The sequence below is a fragment of the Pteropus vampyrus genome, unplaced genomic scaffold (assembly GCF_000151845.1).
Source record: "Pteropus vampyrus isolate Shadow unplaced genomic scaffold, Pvam_2.0 Scaffold305, whole genome shotgun sequence".
Taxonomy (NCBI): Eukaryota; Metazoa; Chordata; class Mammalia; order Chiroptera; family Pteropodidae; genus Pteropus; species Pteropus vampyrus.
The window spans coordinates 968,626-989,856 of record NW_011889086.1 but is presented as its reverse complement, the minus strand read 5'-3'; the positions used below and the strand labels follow the sequence as shown (position 1 = coordinate 989,856).

General features: G+C 43.4%; 1 protein-coding gene and 1 long non-coding RNA gene across 2 annotated transcripts in view; one reads left to right on the top strand and one right to left on the bottom strand.

The window, feature by feature from the left end:
* Nucleotides 1-3,455: 3,455 nt before the first annotated feature.
* JUN (Jun proto-oncogene, AP-1 transcription factor subunit) lies at nt 3,456-6,729 on the bottom strand. The gene has a single exon (XM_011377064.2). It carries the CDS (start codon nt 5,718-5,720, stop codon nt 4,716-4,718), a length of 1,005 nt encoding a protein of 334 aa, XP_011375366.1. The 5' UTR covers nt 5,721-6,729; the 3' UTR covers nt 3,456-4,715.
* A 208-nt stretch (nt 6,730-6,937) lies between these two features.
* The window catches only part of LOC111730283, a 125,951-nt gene continuing 111,657 nt past the window's right edge, over nt 6,938-21,231 (top strand). The window contains exons 1-2 of the long non-coding RNA XR_002776622.1: nt 6,938-7,585; nt 13,185-13,472. This is a non-coding gene — a long non-coding RNA (uncharacterized LOC111730283). The remainder of the gene's footprint in view (nt 7,586-13,184; nt 13,473-21,231) is intronic.

The following is a 21,231-nucleotide window of genomic DNA, read 5'->3' as shown; positions in this document are numbered from 1 at the left end:
GCCTAGGTAAAAAGTGAACTTCTGGATACCCTCCTTAGTCCTAACTTCTCAAAAAGTCGTGTAGGAAGAAATGTGGCAAGATGTAGCTTGAACCAAGCCTTCTTCCCATTTCTCCCCAACTCTAGGACTACTTTAAATACCACAGGCATTTTAAATTAAACTAAAAAGCTCTTTCATATTCTTCTTACCTAGCCTCTTCTCCACCAATCCATCATCCAGACTCTTTCCAGCATGAATCTTTCTTGAGAGAGCCCATGTCCCTGCTCTGCTTCAAAATCTTTCTACATTTCTCCATTACCTATGAGATAACAACCAAACTCTTAACATGGAATAGATATTACTTCACAACCTGACCTTTAAACTTTCTCATTTCACCTCCTTTCACTTTTCTTCGCATACCTTAATTCCCAGACTCTCCAAGCAGCTTACAAGTCCCTAAACACAGCATGTTTTCTTACACCCCAGTGCCTTTGCACACAAGTTCTTCCTCCTACCTTTTCAATCTGGTGAGTCCCACTGGATCAGCTTAAATGTTATCTCTCCTATGAAGTCTTCCCTGGTAATAGCTCCTCCTCCCCTCCTCTCTGGCACCTGTTCCTGCTTTATCACCCCACACTCCTCCACACTAGATCGTATGTGAGTTTCTTGAGAATAGGGATTGCGTCTTGCTCATTATTGAACCCATACTTAGCATAGGACCTCAACAAGACCCAGGCCTAGGGGAATGCTCTTCTTTGGGATGTCAAAAGTCCAAAACCAAATAACTGGGGCCGGGTTCCAGAGTTAGGAAGAAATAGTTTAACTTTCTGGGGCCACCCTAGCTTCTAACCATTTTCCCTCTTCCATTTCATTCTACTCAATCTACGTAGAAGTGGGTGGTGGAGGCAAGGGGCAGGGCAGACTAAAAGGTTTGTCTTTTTCCTTGGTTCAACCAATGTACATCTTCTCTAACAAGAGAACATGGGGGATAGATACATTAGCACAATCCTTGTGTCTGTCTAGCAAACATCGGGGACTAGCTTCACGACCCCTGAAATACACTAACTTTATAGACAGAAACTCCTCTCTGCCATTACCAATGAAGTGGTTGCTTTTAATAAAGCCACATCTGGAACTATATTTTTGTGCCTGACTAAAGATCACGTTTTCTTCTTCCTCATCTTCACCTAAAGTTTCAGGCTGGCCCATTTTATATAAGATGCCTACTTGCATTAATAGAGTGAAAGGATGCTATGTGTGGCTGGAAGAATGAATGTGCTAACAGCTTGATTCTTGTAAGAGCACTCATTGAGAACTAGGCTTTAGAACTTGGTGATTGGCCAGATCTGACTTTTCTGGGGGTCTTCAATCCCTCTGGATTTGTGCACCTAGAAATGAATGAGGTATATTTCACTGGAATAAATTAAGACTTGGAGTTATTTTGGAAGAGGTTTTAAATTCTATGTTCATTCAGTCATCGTGCATTTATTTTATGAACATTCCCTATGTACCAGGCAGTGTACTAGGAGTCTAGAGTCCACAGATGAGTAGGATAGGGTTTTGGCCAGGAGAAACACAGGTTCACATGATAATACTTTGATAAATGCTATCATAGAAGTTTTGATAAAATGTTATGTATGCGCCAAGGAGAATATTCATTCCACCTGAAGATGGATGTAGCAGGGAAGGCTTCACAGAGAACATGCCACTTATGCCAAACCTTGAAGAATGGGTAGGATTTATTGATTGAATCAGAAGGAAAGTATTTCAGGCAGAGGGATGAGCACAAGCAGAAGCACTGAGGGGTGAAAAGGCACGGGATTCAGATTTACACAAAGATATGTTTCTCATAGTGGTGTGTAGCCATTCAGTTTAGGAATTATTAATATTTTTTGAGTCATGGAACTCTGTGAGAACCAAATAAAAGCTAATAATTTCTTACCCCACAGGAGTATGTGTGTATGTGCGTTGTGCATGCACACACACGCACACACACAAATTTGTAGGTATTTTCATTGAGTTCATGAGTTGTTTCTTTTTTTTTTTAAGCTCTCTGTTTCAATGAACACAAAAGGTTAAGAATCCCTGACTGAAATATTTACATATAAAACAAAATAAAAGAAGGTTAATAGCTTTACATGCCACTAATTTCATTTTCTCCAACTATTAGTGTTACCCATACAATAACTCACTGAATGCCAAAATAAAATTAACCTTTGAGTGTTTACAAATAATTAGCTGATATTCTGTCTCCAAAGTTTACAGGGGATTATTGGTTATTTTCTTCTACTACAATTATTTTTTCTACCCTTTTTGTTAGTTGAAACAAACAAGTGTGGGGATCAGCTTGAGTTTCAGGCTTTTTTTTTTTTTTTTTTTTACACTGGAGTCTAAAGTAAACTGGGGAGTGGTGAGGCTGTTCTGTACTGCACTGTTGTCTGGGCTTAGTCTACCTTTGCAGGTAATTAATTCCCCAGCCTGCTTATTTTTTTCTAGTTGGCTCTTGTTTAGCTTCCACAGAGCCCCACCCCACAGTGCTTTATTGTCCCTCTGCTGACTATTCCTACATATGGTCAAAATCAACTCACCTTCCGGGTTGCTGACATCGGCAAATTCACTGTTTGGCAAACTCTGCTGTGCTCCCAGTAACCCTTTGTTAAAGAAGTGTTATTACAATGGAGTAGATCTGATAGCTAACAAACCTGTCGAATCTCTTCCACTCCTAGATATAGTAAGGAAAAACTCTTTGTGTCTATGGATTTACAGCCACAGGCAGGATATTAGTACACTCAGAGCTGCTGGGTACCAGAGCACTGCTAATGAGCAAACAGCCTTGCCTCAATTAGTGGTTTGTGAAATAAATATTCCTGGATATCAAATTGCTTTTGCTGCTTGATAATCACACTGGCTCTTGGGATGAAAACCAACCAAGCAAAAAATTGTTCCCTTGTTGAGTGCTGCCTTGTTGAACTCCTAAGTTATATCTGCAGACAAAATTTAAGTTTGCCATTTCCCCAGAGCTAAGGTTTGATTTACACATGTAATCATTGTGTTGGTGTCCATGTTTTCTCTTGTGTATCTTTCCCATAGTATCTAGATTACCATCTTTTGAGACTGATTCTATAATAATTACTTAAATAAGGTTATTTTAGAAACAAATTAAGAAATAAACTATAGAAGAATCCAAAAATGGTAAATTGCTATAGTGGTAATTTGTCTAGGCATAATAAGTGTTTATCGGAGAGGGGGGGAGGGAGGGAGAGAGAGAGAGAGAGAGAGAAAGAGAGAGAGAGAGAGAGAAATTAATGAAACTGTTGAGAGAGAAATTAATGAAACTGTTGACTCTTCTAGATTCTCTGCTTGATTACCAAGTAACTTCAGTGGCAATAATGTTAACCCCAGCAACAGAAAAGAAAAGCTTCAATATGGAGCTTGGGAAGAGAAAAAGTAAAGGGAAAGGAATTCAAGATCTGTTATTGATATTTGAATAAGTTTATTGTGACAAGAATGCTGTTATAAATATTCATAAGCAAAGACCATCTTTTTAATCTAGGAATTGTTAAAGATTCCAAATTGGAAGGATACATCTTTTGTAAAAATCTGCCACCGTTCTTGCTTTGAGAATAAGCATCTATTGTTAAATTTCTACTAACATTATAAATGGTCACAGCACATGCCACTTGATATAATCCAAACTTTAAAGTGTTTCACTTCCCAGTGGGCTGTCCCTCTTCACCACAACCTCCCTTCCTTCAGCCTCCTGAAAGGCCACGCTATCCTTTGTAAGCAACTCTATATGGATAGTAGGGGAGGGAAGAGTATAACTTCATGAGAGCATCAACTACAGTTATTTCTCAAGCTTAGTAGAGAATAGGTTTTACTGCTTGATAGTAAGAAGTACTGAGAGTGCAACTCTCAACTCTTCAACTCCACCTAGATAGGTAATCTATAGATAATGCAGAAAAGAGGTTAGGGGAGGGGTACTTTTTCAATATTTTATTTTCTTAAATATCCTTTCTGGAATTTTCAAAAACAAAACATAAAAAAATTATATACTTTATTACAAATGGTAAACTCAGAGTGCTCCAAATCTCTTATTTACAAACAACACTGGGCAGGATACCCAAACAAACAAACATGAAATAACTTACAAAGGCATGAAGCTGTTTATTGACAGTAATCAGCTTTCATCAAATTAAAAAAAATTCATATGTACATACACAGTTAAGGAAGGCAGGCCAGAAAGAGTTCATCTGTAGGCTCAGCCTCGCTCTCACAAACCTCCCTCCCGCCTCCCCTTCCCAACCCCTCCCCGCTTTGTATTCTTAAGGAGTACTACAGAAGCAATCTACAGTCTCTATTGCAGTTTATAACCCCTCCCCCGCCCCCCCTTTTAATACTGAATGAGATCGAATGTAAGGTCCATGCAGTTCTTGGTCAATGTTAAAGAAAAGTCTAACGTTCTGTTCGCGCGGGGACAGCCCGTCCGCAAAGCGGGGCAGCCCGCAGGCGGCCGCTCCCTGGCTCCACGCCAAGGGAGGGCGCGCCAAGTCCTTCCCACTCGTGCACACTGGGGGCGCCGTCAGGACGCAACCCAGTCCAACTTGGATACCCTTGGCTTTAGTCCTCGGACACTTCTTTTTTCTCGCTCTCTCTCGCAACTTGTCAAGTTCTCAAGTTTGTCTCTCTTGCGGTTTTTTTTTCTCCGTTGCCCCTCAGCCCCCAACAGTCTCTCTTCAAAACGTTTGCAACTGCTGCGTTAGCATGAGTTGGCACCCACTGTTAACGTGGTTCATGACTTTCTGTTTAAGCTGTGCCACCTGTTCCCTGAGCATGTTGGCCGTGGACGCCAGCTCCGAGTTCTGCGCTTTCAAGGTTTTCACTTTTTCCTCCAGCCTGGCGATCCTCTCCAGCTTCCTTTTCCGGCACTTGGAGGCAGCGATGCGGTTCCTCATGCGTTTCCTCTCCGCCTTGATCCGCTCTTGGGACTCCATGTCGATAGGCGACAGGGGCGGCGTTTCCCCGGGCATCTCGGGTACCGTCTGCGGCTCCTCCTTCAGGGCTTGCAGCCGCGGGTGCTGCACCGGGATCTGCTGGGGCAGGTGGTGCGGAGGCTGCGGTGGCTGTTGCTGTTGCTGGGGCTGCGCGGGAAAGGCCAGGCCGGCCGCGCCGTAGGAGGGCGCCCCGCCGCCGCTGCTCAGCGCGCCCGGGTTGAAGTTGCTGAGGTTGGCGTAGACCGGCGGCTCGCTGTGCAGGCTGGCACTGAAGCCGCTGCTGCCGCTGCCGCCCGCCACGGAAGCCACTGCGGGAGCCACCATGCCAGCCCCGCTGACCGGCTGCGCCGCGGACGTGACGCTGGGTAGCGTGTTCTGGCTGTGCAGTTCGGCCAGGGCGCGCACGAAGCCCTCAGCGAAGCCCTCCTGCTCGTCTGTCACGTTCTTGGGGCACAGGAACTGGGTAGGGGTCGGCGTGGTGGTGATGTGCCCGTTGCTGGACTGGATTATTAGGCGCTCCAGCTCTGGCGACGCCAGTTTGAGCAGTCCCACATCGGGCGAGGTGAGGAGGTCCGCGTTCTTGGCCCGGAGGTGTGGCTTCAGGCTACCCACCGGGTCGGCCAGGTTCAGGGTCATGCTCTGTTTCAGGATCTTGGGGTTACTGTAGCCGTAGGCGCCGCTCTCGGATTGGAGGAACGAGACGTTAAGGGCATCGTCGTAGAAGGTCGTTTCCATCTTTGCAGTCATAGAACAGTCCGTCAGTTCACGTGGGGTTAGTTTGGGCTGCGCGTAGAAGTTTCGGGGCCGCAACAGCGCGCTAGCAAGCGGGGGACACCCGCGCCTCCCGGGGCCTTTGGCAAGGAAAGTTTCTCTAACAGCGCGCGCACCCGCTGTCTGTCCTCCCCCCTTGCGCCCTCCTCACCAGCGCTCTCCAGGGAACACAGGGTTAAGATGCCGCTCGCACTCTTGTCCGCTCGCGCGCGCTGCCGGCTTTGAAAAGTCGCGGTCACTCACTGAGCGCTCTTCCGCGCAGCGGCTCCTCGGAGCCCGCGGACGAACTCGCTTCCCGGCGACAACGGCTCTCCCGGTGACGACACTCAGCGCGGACCTTTGAGGGGCCGGCCGGCGGTGGGTCTCCGCCGCCCGGACTCCGACGACTGTCCCCTCCTCCGCTGCGAAGGGGAGGGGGACGCCCGGCGGCCTCGGCTCGCGCTCGCCCAAGTTCAGCAACCCGTGCGAGAGAAGCAGAGCTCAAGTCCCTCCTCGCTCTTCTCTCTCCGCCGCCTTCTCTTCTTTACTGCCGCCGCGGCAGCTTCGGGCGAGGAAAGCTTTGCAAAAGTTCGCTCCGGGACTTGTCCCCTGTCCTCCTGGCCAGGAAAGTTCTTTGCCGCTGCAGCGGCTCGCCGGACTCCTCCGGACGACAGTCGCCGCTCTCCGCGCTGTCAGCGGCGCCCGAGCAGCAGGCGCTTCTTCTGGGGCGGCTGGAGAAGGGGTTCTTCGGACGCTCCCCAAAACACCAGCCAGGGAGCCACAGGCGCTAGCTCTGGGCAGTTGGTGAGAAAATGGAAAAGAAAATAAGATTTGCAGTTCGGACTCTACTGCCGTCCTGACTGACTGACTATATCTGTCTTCCTGAGTCCGCGAAACCTCCTCTCCCGCTTCGCTGCTTCAGCCACACTCAGTGCAACTCTGAGCCCTTATCCAGCGGGAGCTCAACACTTATCTGCTAGCAGTCAACCCCTAAAAATAGCCCATGATGTCACCCCACGGCCTTCCCATTGGCTTGCGTCTCTCTCAAGGGGGCGGGCCCGCCCGTCGCCATGGAGACCCCACCCTAGAAGATTCTTCTTCGGACCCGCGGAGGCTCACGGGATGAGGTAATGCTCTGCTGCCCTCCTACAGTTGGGCCCTTTTTTCGCCTCCTGCCCCCTCCCCCCTCCCGCGCGACTCGCGCCCCTCTCTTCGCCCTCCCCAGCTCGGCGCGTCTTTCCCGGCCCGCCCGGTGCATTGTGGGCTGACGTCTTGGGGTTTGACTGTCTAGTGACGGTGGCTACTGCTAGCGGGGTGGACGCGGGCGCAAGTTCGGGTCTCGGGGCGGGAATGCAGAGGTTGCAGGGACCCGGAAGAGTGGGGAACCCGGCCAGGTGTCTGGAGCCGAGGGTGCGGGACGGGTATTTTTCCCCTTTGGGGAGGGGGTGATCGATGCCATAAGGGGGTGCTCGATGCCATAAGGGGGTGCTCGATGCCATCCATGGTCACTTTGTCGCCGCGCGGGGCGGGGAGGCCGAGCACTCGACTCCTTCCCCCCCCCGCACTTCCGGGGGGCGGGAGCACCGCCCTTAAGGTGGCTCTATTCTCCTGTGGGGACGAGTGAAAGTGGGCTTAAGTTTAGGGGCGGTCTCGCGAGAGGCAGCCCCCCACGTTGAGTAGGCTCGGAAGTTTGTCTCTTGGTCAAGTTCACTAGCGATCGGACGCCCTGCTGTCTGGCTGCGCCTAGATGCTGAGTGATTTGCATTGCTGGAAACAGGGTGCTCAGCTAAGTCCCCGCTGCACCCCCACTTCACCCATCCGACTGCAGAAGAAAGGGTGCGGGGTCACAGCTTTGTTTCAGGGTAGTTTTTTTTTTTTTTTTTGGTAATAGGGGGTGGAATTAGGGGACAACTCAATGTCCAGTGGAGAACGAGCGTTTAGGGAATCCGAAACCCGGGGAACCCCGGTGATCGTCTACTCCCTGCCCCCGCACACCAAGAAAACGCACATTAAACACACACACTCACACACTCACTCACACTCCTTTCGCCCTGATTTGCTTCCGGGAAAATAAGTCCGAGAGCGGCCGACACTCGTCAGAAGTCACGCAGCGAGAAGTCGGGTAGGAGGATTTTAAATCTCTCCGCTGCTGGCCGGGTGCTGAGCCCATATACCGTGTAGCCTCTAGGAAGCGCTAGACACATATAAGTGGTCCCTTTTTTCTGGTGGTTCTCTTATCCTACCCCCGCACTGCTCCCCTTAGGACAAAAGTGTGTGGTGGAAAGAATACCGAAGTCGGGAATCGTGGGTTCTATCCAGCGCTGCCACGGTGTGAAGTAGCAAATCATCGAACTTCTCTGAACTTCGGTTCTTTTATCGGCGAAGGGTGCTAGTGAGAACCACCTCGCTGGGCTGAGTTAGTGCAGCATCATTGCTCTCTGAGTTGGGAAGTGGTCACCAAACAGTCCCCCTTCCCTGAGTTCCCCAGAATCTCGATGGAATGGCAGGATGTAAGAGTGTGACGTGATGGAACAGGTGTACATACTCCTGTGAGGAGCAATGAGGGAAGGTGGGAGAGGGAAGAAAGGGTCAGAAGTCAGCTCTTTCCCTGGCCTTCTGCAGATGACTGGGGCTTGAAGTTGGATCTGCAGCATTTCATGTTCCTAGGTTCTAATTCCAGCTTTTCAGCTTCAGAACTTGGAGAAATTCAGCCTTGAGTTCAGAGGCCAGAGCTTCAAGATCTTTGTGACTGAGAGTTCAGATTCTACAGACCAACATCAGCTAGTGGCAGGGAAATCTTGACAACTTTTCCTTTACTCCAGGCACTCACCTCTCATTCTCTCATGCAGCAGAGGAAAACCAAGCCACTACTGTGAGCCAGGCACTGAACTGGGGTGGAGGTAGGGGTCGGGTAAGGATACAGTGATAACAAGATTCGGTTACTTTTCTCAGAAAGAGAACATTCTCCTCTATATTATTGCTCCGAATCATTTCTTTTGTAATCAGGAAGCTGGTGTTCTTAATTTTTATGACGAGAGTAATAAAAATAAATTTCATGTATCAAATGTCTACTATCAGCCAGGCATTCTCCTGAGCAATTTAAATATGCTGTTTCTCCCCACAACTATCTAGAGCTATGTGTATTATTAACAGGAAACTAAGCCCAGAGAGGTTAAGTATCTTGCCCAGGTTACACAGGCAGCTGGAAATTGACTTTAGGTCTGTGTTATATTCCTTTGTATCTTCTCTGCTCTGGGAGACTTTCTTGAAACATATTAGTTGTCTGCAGAGGAAATTGTGCTTAGATGGTGGGACAGAAGAAATTGTCTTGCCTGATCCTCCTTTCAGAGCTAGCTCCTGTATTTAGAAAATTTAAGATTTAGGTCTCTGTATAAATATATATTTTTTGCCTAAGGGTTCTGTGTGTTCCTCTCTGCCTTATGTGGTTTAGTAGGCTGATTTTCTCCTTATGTTGAGAAACAGCATATTTCATCCAAAAAATAACAGATCTGTTTATGTTAACGCCCCTGCTTGGAAGCCTTCATTGGCTTCTCCTTAAGACCAGGAGAGAGTTCAGACACCTTTGCCTGAGAAAAGGAGCCTTTCACAGTCTAGCTCTGGCTCTCAGGCCTCATCTCTCACTCTCTGTATCAGTCAGGAAAGGCTGGGCTATGCTGCCCTAAGAATCCTAACATCTTAGTGGCTTACCCCACAGAAGGTTATTTTTTGTCAGTGCTATGTGCCTACTATGGGTCTGCAGGGGAGTTCTGTTCACTGTGGTCACTCGAGGACTCCGGTTGGAAAAGGCTTCTGCTTGACGCATGCTTCTTATTACTACCTTATTATTACCTTGGCTGAGGGGAGAGAAGGTGGGAAATCATTCACTGGCTCTCAGAGCATCCACCTGGAAGTGACACACTGCTCGTATATCATTGGCCAAACACGTCACATGCCCATGCCTAACTTTAAATCTCTGTAATTCTTCTGAGTGTCTTGAACACAGAGAGCCAGGAAGATTTGCAGAATAACATCAATGACTCTAATAGTCTCCCTTTCTGTTCACCAAATGTTTGGCTTACTGTCCTCCCACAGGCGGAATTCTCTCATTCTTTCCTCAAGGGGGACAACTCTGAAGACCCATCTAGTCATAGTATATCAAGCTCACTTTTCAGGTTCTGGGTAAGGCATAGTAGACTTTCTATCAGCTCCAGATGTGACTTATCATCTAAAGGCAAGATGTCTACCCTGCACACCCTCAATATATAATGGTGGAACAGAGTTGGAATAACAACAATGGATATACCGTTTGGAAAGTGAAGGAGTGGGAGACCACAGTGGCCACGAGTCCACTGAGCAGATGTGTTGAAGAACCCCTGTCCAGCACCTGATTAGGCCCTGGTTCTGCTTCCTGAGTGTCACTGACCTATCCATCGTTTTCTATGACTCCTGGCTTTGCCCCCTGAGAGAACCTTCCTCTTCTATATCTAAAGCAGGCATAGGAAAAGATGTTTTTAAATACGCTTTCAAAAATTGCATGGGGCAAGAGTATAGAGTGATATTAAGTCTCAAATACACTCCTTTAATTCAGGCTGATGTTCTTTTGGCAGTACAACTCTCACATAAATGTAGGCTTCTTATCAATTTGATTCTAGCCATTCCATGTACCAATAGCAAGAGCCAATTTTTTTCTAGATATAGTTCTATGGTCTGCCACATTTCATTCCTTTCTTGCTCTCCTGCCTGCTGGCACCCCTCCCCCCTCCACTCTCTCCCCCTTCCTTCCTCCCTCTCTCCCTCCCTCTCCCTCTCTTTCTTCTGCCCCCCAACTTGGTTTCATGTGCTTTGGGCTTATTGGGCTTTGGTGTAAGAGTCACACTTTCCCTTTTCCAGAGCCATTTTGTCCAATTGGAACCATATATTGGGTAACACCTTAATTTATCCCAAGGATTTACAGTAGGTTTGAGGCCATACCCTTGACTTGATCCATACTTCAAGGTCTATTTTAACTGGTCTTTTCACACTGAAAACATTTCTAAATTTTATATTTTACTGGTAGAAGAAATAATAGCTTCTTCTAACCCTATAAATCTCTGAATTTCTAGATTGTCCCTACTCTCTTTCATTCCAACTTGCAAACTGGCCAAGTCTTCTCTGAGCTCATTCCTTTTTTTTTTTGTAATAAGTTTCCAAATGCATCCAACAGTCACCAACATATGCTACTAACATTTTGTTTTACAGTCTCTTGCTTTAAGCTGATTAGGTTTATGATACGCCTTCTAAATGATCACAGGTGATATATTCACCAAATAGATCACTATCTTTTTAGCTTCTGATAAGTGTTCTTAGTTACTGCCCTCTAAACAAATGTTTACTCTTATTATTATTACATTACTCCATATCTAGGTACCAATTCTTATATCAGTCAGGATAGGCTAGGTTTGCCACCATAACAAACAATTTTAAAATCTTAATGGCTTAACAACAACAACAACAAAAACCCTTTATTTCTTGCTCATATTACATGTTCAAGGTCAATGGACTTTTCTTAATTTACTCACTCAGAAACTAAGTCTGAAGAAGATTTCATCTTGATATATGCTTCGGCAATCATCCTAAACACTTCAACAAGGGGAAGACGTCATGGTGAATTCACGTTGGCTTTAAAAGCTTCCTCCCCAAAATGAGACATATTACTTGTGTTTACATATTATTGGTCAAAAACTAGTCACAAGACCATGTCTTAACTTACACGGTTCCGCAAAGTGCAATCCTACTATGTGCTTGGAAGTCAAGAGCTAGAAATGCACACTTCTGTATAGGTGAGGTTATGCTATGGTAACCATTGAAAAATCTTACTAGATGACAACCACAGAATTATTTCTCACTCATACTGCATGCCCATTGTGTGTTGGCTGCTTCACACACATTATCTTTGCTTTAGGACCCTTTCTGAAACATTGTTGATTGTCATGGCAGAGAATAAAGAGCTTAGTGCTTAAAGCTTCTGCTGAGAGCAGTTCACATGGCCAAGACTGATGTCATGGGGAGGGGCAGCAAGTATTTGCAAATAGTAATACACTCTACCACACCCTACACTACACATTCCCCCCATTCCTATGAGTCTCAGCTACCCTGAACGTTTTCCATTCCTTTAACATTTTTTGTCTTTCCATTTACTTTTATCCTTAATCAAAATACCTCCTGGCAAACTCCTACTCATCCTTCAAGACCCAGCTCAAATAATTACTCTCTCTGAAACTTTCTGTTACGCCATCTCCTATACTACCCTCAGATAGTATTATCTCCTTTGGCTCTCACCACACTGGGTACATACCTGAAGCAGAGAATGTTTAACATGTGTTCTTATAAGTGTCTTACATTCCTGACTCCAAATCTAGGAACTATGTCTTATTCCTTTTTGTATCTCTAGTGCTTGACACATGAAAGGATAAGAAGATGCTCAATAAATACTTGTTGCCGGATTTTTTAAAAATGTCTTTTCCATAGTGGAATTAAAGGGGCTCTTTAATAGTCAAATAGCAACAATACCTTGTTTTAATACATAAAAGTTGAACCATGTCAAACTCTCCTGCTGAAACCTTCTTAAGCACATACTGTTAGATTTGGGGGAAAAAAACAAACAAATTTTTTACCTTGCCTATAAATATTTCACATGATCTGGGCTATCCTACCTCGCCAGCTGGAAATAGCTAGTAGTTCTCCCCTCACTTACTACTGCAGCCGCACTGGCTATGACTGTATTAATCAGGATAGCCTAGGTTATGCTACAGTAGAAAACAAAACAAAAAACCAATAAAAAATCTCAGTGACTCAAGACACAAAAGTTTTATTTCTCGCTCATGCTCTATATCTATCAAGGGTTGGTAGGAACTTTGATTACATTGTCTTCCTCTGGGACCCAGCCTGGGGGATCACCCAGTTTCAGGAACATTATAGATAGCAATCCAGGTAGAGGGAAAGAGAGCTTTTGAAGGGTCTTAGGTAACAATTAAGTAGCTTTACCAAAGAAATTCACATGTCACGTCTCACAATTCATTGGCTAAAAGTAGTCTCATGGTCTCACCTAGCCATAAGGAGACCAGGAAGTACAATCCTATTTGCCTGGAAGGCAGAGAGCTGGAAGCATTTGGTGACTAGCCCTAATGACTCCTGTAATGGATTTCTTTAGTTCCTCAAATAAGACAAACTATTTCTTGCCTAAGAACCTTTATGTGAGCCCTCCCACTTCTTCCTTGTTCCTCAGTCAATTTCTATTTCCTTTGGATATTAGCTTAAATGACACTTGAAGGGGCTTTAAAAAAATAAATATCACACCCTCCCCTTACCTAAATTAGATTCCCCTGTTATATTTTCTCATAAGTCCCTATGTTTTCTCTTTACAGCAATTGGAGTTTCAGAAGGGTGATCAATAACCCTGCTTTCTTTCCCTTTTGAGTTCAGAACCAACTGACAGTTAGAAACAGCAATCAGATGAATGAAGATCGCAATGTCAACTTGATAGTTGATGTAGAATAGATTGGAGGTCATGGCAGACATGAGGCCACAATGGATTTCCTAATGCTTCACTGTGAATTAAACTTACTCACTAGTCCCAGGCAAAGATGTGCAGTTGCATGCCTCTTCCAAATGGACTATGAATGTGTACATCCTGTGGACAAATTGATTCTGAAAAGAGAGCAAGTGACTGAGGTGGGCATGCTGGATCTTTCTTCTGAACTCAGCAATCAGGTAACTCATTCCTCTTCCCAGGGGAGTAAATAAGGGATGGAGGAAATGGACAAGAGGGGTACTCTAGCAAATGTCCTCTCATGGAAACCTGAAGCCAGGGAAACGGAGATTTCTTCATCACAACAGAATTTATCTTAATTTGTTATTCCATATTGCTTTGCGTTATTGTTTTCTTCTGCTCCTCCCCCCCTCCTCCTCTTCCTCCTCCTCCTCTTCTTTCTCTTCTTCTTCTTCTTTTTTTTTTTTTAAGATCTGTCTTGCCCATCAGAGGCCAAGAGTCAAGAGGGCAGGATAAGCATTTAGCACGGTGCTTGGAACAGAGAGTGCTCCATAAATCTGTTATACATCAGAGACCCTGTGGAAGTCCTTCTCAGGGATCACTTTTCAACAGAGTTAATTCTCATTTGCTTGAGACTGGTTTCTAGTTTGGAATGCTTCATTCTCTTCCTCACCTCTTCACCCCGCCCCCTTTTTCCCGCCCGCCCCCCCCCCCGGTTGTCAGCTTGGATATAAGGCATCTACATTACAAGTGGAGTAAAGAGGCAGAAATGAGAAAACGAAATCTGAAATACAAGTAAGTAAGTGAATTGAGTTGTTGGAGAGTTTGTATGGACTAGGTTTTTGTCAAGGAGGAATCTGGTGATGTCTTTTCAGCACTCAGAACTTCCGCAAAACTTATGTGGAATCATAAATTGGCAAGGGTCCTTAGAAGTCATCTTCTAAGTCCTGCCCTTTCCCCAATGCAGAAATCTCTTTGGCAGCATTTTCACTGCTTAAATACTTCTAGTGATACTCAGAGCTGGGGAGTGATAATTCTCGTGAATGCTACTGGTTGGTCCATGCTGGGAATACTGTGGACATGAAACTGGGGAAAGCAATTTTGACCAATCAGAGAGATCTCAGGGAGGTCAGCCAAGTGATGAGAAGCTTGAAACCATGTCCCATGGAGAAGAAATGAAGGAGCTGGCAATATTTACCCAGAGGGAAAAATAAAAGACCGTGGGAGCATATGTAGAAGTCTGCAAATAGTTGTGTAACTGTCACATGGGGGTGTTGACTTATACTGTAGGTTTTGAAGTCAGAGCAAGGGTAATGTTAGAAGTTAGAGAGGAAAACCCTGCTGTATTTAAGGAAGACCGTCTGAAGTTACAGTTATATATTAATTGGATAGTCACCTTAAGAGCAGAATTGAAGTTCATCCATTCGATACATATTTATTGTCTATGATGTGCAAGACACTATGCTCAGTTAGTTATGATAATTCCCAGTGAGCTTGTAATAATAATAGTAACTTGTAATAATCATCACTTGATTTTCAAAGTTCAGAAAAGCCATCTTTAAATATTCTCTTTTAGAATTTTTCTAGGAGTTGTCATCAACATTAGTGGTTTCCCAGTTCTGGAATTCACCCTTTTTTTACTCTCAAATTTGAAAACCTGAGATGATATTTTCTCATGTCCAATGTTAGTTAGATGGACATCCTCCTATGAAAACAACAAGTGTTTTCAGTGTCCATAAATCAAAATTACCTGTACTCAGGATCACTTAAGACTAGATATTCCCTTACCATTTGTCGCAGAAGAATTACAAAGTGTTCGCCAAACTCCTTTTCCTTTTCCTCCTGTGCATACAGCTAAACTACATTTTCTGGCCTCCTCTGTAATTAGATGTGGCCACTTGGCTGCGTTTTAGTCAATACAAAGGGGATGAATATAATGTGTGCTATTTACAGGCCTGGTTCATAAAACCACCTCTCCCCTGCTCCTGGTTAAATGTAAGGGACATAGAGAAGGACAGAGCCATGGATGGTAGGAGATTGGATCTCTGAATGACCATGTGGAAGACTACTTGCCCATTGACCAGGAATATTTACAATGTACTTTTCCTGAATGAGAAATTAGCTTTATTGTGCTAAACCACCGAGATTTTGTCTTATTCCAGCTGGTGCTACAGGACACCCTCAGTGAGAGAATAAATGTGGAACTGAAGTTAGGGATTTCATTTTGTTCTTTCCTGTTTGAAGAGAATTAGTGGAGGAAGCAGAAGTAAAGGACATAACACTTAATTACATATTGAAACTTCCCATTGGTGATTTTTTTTTTCATCTAATTCATAAACTTTATGAGACATGTTGTCATGTCTTACATCTTAATATTTTATCTCTCAGTGGATATTTATTGAGAAATGCCAGGTGCTTTGGGGATTTCAGAAGAAATATAGGTAGCATATATTGTTAAATATGTTATTCATTTATTCAACAATTTTTAAGCATTTACTCTGGGCCAGCCACTGGTAAACATTGGTGAACAAATCTACAGTACCTGCTCACAAGTTGAGGTATAGCAATGAAAATAAATAAAAAAGAGAGAAGACTAGTTGAGTATGATAATGCTATGAAAAAGAGGGACAGGATGTTCTGGGTGTACAGGGAAGGGACATCTGACAAGGGTAGTGGTCAGAGAATTGTCCTCAAAGGAGGAGATGAATAAATTGAGACTCCAGAGATGAGTAGGAGTAGCCAGAAGAAGAAGCAACAGTGGAGAGAGAAAGAGTGTTCTAGAAAGAGGGCCTGCATGAACAAAGATCTAAATAGAGGGCATGAATATGGGGCATGTTTGGAGGGACCAAAAGGTAAGCTGAAAAGGAAGAAAGGAGAGGATGAGCATGAGAGAAGGACCCTGTAATGTATGTATGTTCATACATAATAAGTGTATACAGAAGGTCTTGTACTATAATATACATATGCAGTTACCTAGGAGGAAATATGGCTGATTAGCCATCAATGTGTCAATAGTTATGATATTTGGGTAATTTCCATTTTCCTCTTTATGCTTCTGTTTGTTTTAAAAGTTTCTACAATAAACATGTATTACACATAATAAAAAATAAATAGATGTTTTTTTCTTATTGTAACTGCACCTGCTGTCCCTCGTTGGATCCTCACAGCAGTCTTCTGAGCAAACTGAGGTCCGGAGCTGATAAAGTCCCATTCAGTCTGCTTTCTCTCCATTGCACCAGCCTTCCCTGCATTTTTCTAAGTAGTGATGCTGGCTTCTCTTATAACTAGTGACTTTAGTGCTGTTTTACTTGTTCGTGTGTATGTAGTTTGCAACTTGGAGGAATTGGGTCAATATTCTAATGATCCTGACCTACCTAAGAGGCTTCCCACATACAAAGGATGGTCCTCAGCCTACTGGACTACATCATTAGACATGTTTTCTGTGATGCTATCATGTCCTTTGCCTAGTGATTTTGCAGTAGGGGAGAGGGCTACTGATAATTTTTTTAAATGTAGTTAGGGAGGAGATTGTTTTCCATTATTTAGTCAACCTACATCTTGATTGACTAGCATGTTGGTGTTCAGCCAAACTGGTGATGATGAATATTTGCAGTGAACACCCAAACACTTGAAAGTCTTAAAACACTGTATCAGCGTTCTCTAAATTATGTTGTGGCAACAGACTTCCCCCCAAATTTCAGAGGCTTAAACAACATGGGTTTATATCATGTGCATGTTACGCTTCCATCCTGATTTAGGCCTTAGCTCTTTTATTCTGGAACCCCGTCTTAAGGAGCCGCTCCCGTCTAAGATATTGCTGGTGTGTGTTATAGGGAAGAGAGAGAAGCGACACCACGGGCTAGATCTTAAAGCTTTGCCCACATGTCACTTCCACTTACCTTTGATTGCCTAAGTATGTCACAGGGCAGCAAAATTTTGTCAAACGCCTTCTCAGCATTCTGAGTCTCAGTTTCTTTATCTACAAAATGGAAATAGGTAAATAACATTATGGAATATTCAAACTATGGAATATCATGTAGCTATTTAAAAAGATGAATTAATTGCCCTTAAAAAGATGAGTTGACTTGGAGAAATGTTCATGATATAGTGTTACTTGAGGAATGCAAGTTGTAAAGCAATGTCTGTAGCATGGTCTTATTTTTGTATAAATGTAAAAAACTATGTGAGTATATTTGTTTGCATGAGAATATTAATAAAAACAGCTAATGTTTAATGAATGCTTACATCATGTTCCCATCACTGTGCTAAGTGCTTTTTACGTGCATTTACTCATTTAACCCTTGAAAAACCCAGAGAAAAGAGGAGAAAGTTACATACCAAATGTCCATTATCAGCTACCTCACTTGTAGATGTGATTAGAGAGAGTTTTATTCACTTTGAAATACATATGATTTCTATAAATCTTTACTTACACAATAGGTGGATTAATCAGCTTTTGTTGTGTAAGAAACCACCACACTTAAGTATTTATTTCCTGTTTATCAGTCTGCAGGTCAGCTGAGGTAGCATAGCCTTCCTAAGACCCCATTCAGTCTTCTTTCCTCACCATTGCATCTGCCTCCCCTGCAAGTTTCTACCTAGTGATGATGGCTTTTCCTGGAACTGCTGACTTCAGTGCAGTGTTGCATGTGTTCATGTGCCACCTGGAGAAATAGGGCTGAGGGTTAAATTCAGGTCTGCTCCATGTATCTCATTCTTGAACCCATCCTAGACAGGCAGAATCTACTACGGATATGTTCTCATGGTGAAGGCTATGGCAAATGGAAACACTCGAGGCTTTCTAAGCCTTCAGCTTGGAACTGGTATGTTGTCATTTTTGCCCACATTCTATTAGCTGAAGCAAGTCACATGGCCAAATCCAGTACCAGTGGTCTGGGAAGTCATGGGGGTTGTGGAAGGAAGGAGTGAATATTTTCTGTATAGTAATCTACTGCAATAAGCATTCATGTCTTTTCCAGTTAAAAAAAAATAGCAATAAAGTGAGGAAATGAGACTATTTACAAGGGATAGTTTAAATTGTGTTCAATATATTCCAGAGTCACATTATGTACTTCTTAAAAATACAAACTCCATATCTACAATTATAATGAGCACAGCGATATTAACATGGACATTTAATTAACCAGAGTACTCATTGCCTAGTAGGGCAGGGTAGTTTACAGTAGCTTGGCTTATGCTACCTGTGGTATGACATTCTAAACATAATCTAGAGACCGTTTAATGGCTCTCTCTATACATCACTGCTACTTGTGTGGCCATCTGCAATCATGAAATCACAGACTCTCAGACCTGGAAGGATTATGGCGCCTGTGGTAGGCAGGTGTCTCCTAAGTTACGTGGACAGCTACTCTTGCCAATTGTAGTCATTCTTGATTGGGTGTGTTTCACATTGCTGGAGAATGATGACAGAAATCGAAATTCCTTCATTTACCCAATGGGGACAGTGAACCCCCCAGCTATCACTTATCTGAGTAATACAGTAAGTTAGTGGCCAAAGATGGGATGCAAACCAGGTGTCTCGAGTGGGCCCAGGGCGTTTTACTTTGTTTCTCTGCATAACACAAATATCAAGCATATGGATCATTTGGGAATATTCACTGGCTCTGAAACTTCCAATGCTCTTTAAAAAATGATTAAGTCTCCTTCTTCTACTGCTTCCTCTGTGTTAAGAGAACCCAAACACTTCTTAGACTAACTACCTCTGAGTTCTGCAAAGAAACACCAAATGGCACAGATGCAGAAATAGTTACATTTTAAATTCCTTAAAATGCTGGCCAGGGAATCACACCTGCTTTAATTTCCTTTCTATTCTAAGTAATTTAGAAAATATCTGCTGATATAACTCATGGGAATTCATTTGCAAAAGAAAATGTTATATTAAGGAATTTATTTGTTAGGATTAAGAATCATATTCCTCAAGTTTCATATACCCATCACTTTTTCCATTTTCTATGTCCACTTATACATCTAAAATCAGTTTACTTAATATTTTTCTTTAAACAGATTCACTTTTTTAAAATGTAAAGATATTTTTATAGCAGATTATATATTATTATCATACAAGAATAAAACTATTACTTGCTATAAATATTTAGACAACCATGAATGTAAATACGTCGCCATTAAAATAATCAGATTTGTCCATGTACCACTAAAAGTTGTTTCTTATTCTACAAGCCGTAGGCATTCTCTACTGATACAGTAGAAAAATATGAGCTTTAGTGTCAGGAAGACTTGAGTTCAAATCTAAACTCATTCCCTTTCCAGTAGTGCAATTTGGGGCAATTTCATTAAATTGCTGAGTCTGAGTTTCTCATCTATAAAATGCAACAACAGCTGTCTCACAGCTTTGTGTGTGTGTGTGTGTGTGTGTGTGTGTGCATGTCGAGAACACCTGGTATTGTTCCTATCTCATAGGAACTCAAAAAAAATTAGGTACCTTCTTTCTTTCCTCAATCTTTTTCAAAATGGCACTTATGAAATCTCTTGTTAAAGAGATGAATAATCTGGGGGCACTATTATTGTTCCCAGTGTTACTTACTGATAGATTGCCTGCCGTTTGCTAGGAAATGTCTAAGTGTTGTGGGTACAATGAAGACTGAGTTAATGGACTCAGAGTTGAAGACTTGGATTCAAGTCCTATTTCATCTTCTTTGGATAAGTCATTTAACATCACTGAGCCTCAGTTTCCTCATCTGAAAATGAGTGGGGTGACTGCCATTTATGCCTACTTCAAAGAAGTTATATAAGGAATATCATATATAGCTAATGGCAAAGCCTTCAGTGAACTGATACAGCTGATTCTGCTCTATCATGATATATGTGGTCCCAAAACACTTTGTGTTCTACAGAGTTGTACATTAAAAAATAATAGGGTTTTTTTGCAAAAATAAGGTTGAGGCCGATCACTGAAAACCTATACAATATAATAACCACAATGCTAAGATAAAATTTTAAATATCCTAGTAAAAATAATAGAGCTAAAAACTGTTAAATTCTGACTATAAATACACACACACATACATACTACAGCAAATATAGGACTTTACCTTAAGGCTGGCAAAGGTAACTCGATGGAAGGTATAGGACTGGAAAGAGGCTGCTGAGTTATGGAGGTTAGGGCAAATACTTAAAGATGGGGCTGTGCCATGTAATAAGCTCTTTTGGGAAAGAGCATATAAGCAAACATAGAGAGTAAAAGGACATCATACTCAGAACCTCCAGTATTGCATGTATCTGGCTCCTGCACTTACTGTGTTAGTATAGCTTCTGCTCAGCTGCTGCTCCTCAGTGGAACAAAGCATTAACATCTTGGGAAAAATAAGTGTGAAACAAAGCAACTTGCATGTTATATTGTTTTCATCTCCCTAGTTACCGGTCTTACCTTGTCTTATAGTAACGTGTCACGGTATTGTATATATAACAAAGCGGTCCACCTATGCAGATGGAAAGTGGGGAGAGGTTTGCAGGCTTCATGAGCAGAAGAAACAGAGACTCTTAGAGGTAGAATTCATTCAGAGATGTGAGTCTCTCCATCTGTGCCTTCTCCTTCCCTTCCCGGTCTAACCAGTCTTCTTCCCCTTCTCTCCTTGGTCGCAGAGTTTCTCTTCTTCTGTGAGCTCTTTGAGACAGGTCTTCGTCATATTCATCACTGTGCTCCAAAGGCCCCCAAAGGGGCGCTGGGGCAGAATGGTTATATTATAGTTGAACCTCCGTTTATAGGCAGAGAAGAGCCTTAGGTCTCCTGAGGGGCTTCCTGGGCTCACCTGAGGGCATCAGAAACACTGGACTACCTTGAGATGAGGATGAAGGCACTCACTCACTCAGGATAGGGACAGTGTCTCATTCAGCCCTACTTCCAGCATCTCTGGTGCTCCCAAGTGAGATGGGGACTCTTCAGTGGGTCTCAACCCTACCTTACCCAAGAGAAGGTCATTAGAGAGCTAGTAGCACTTCTTC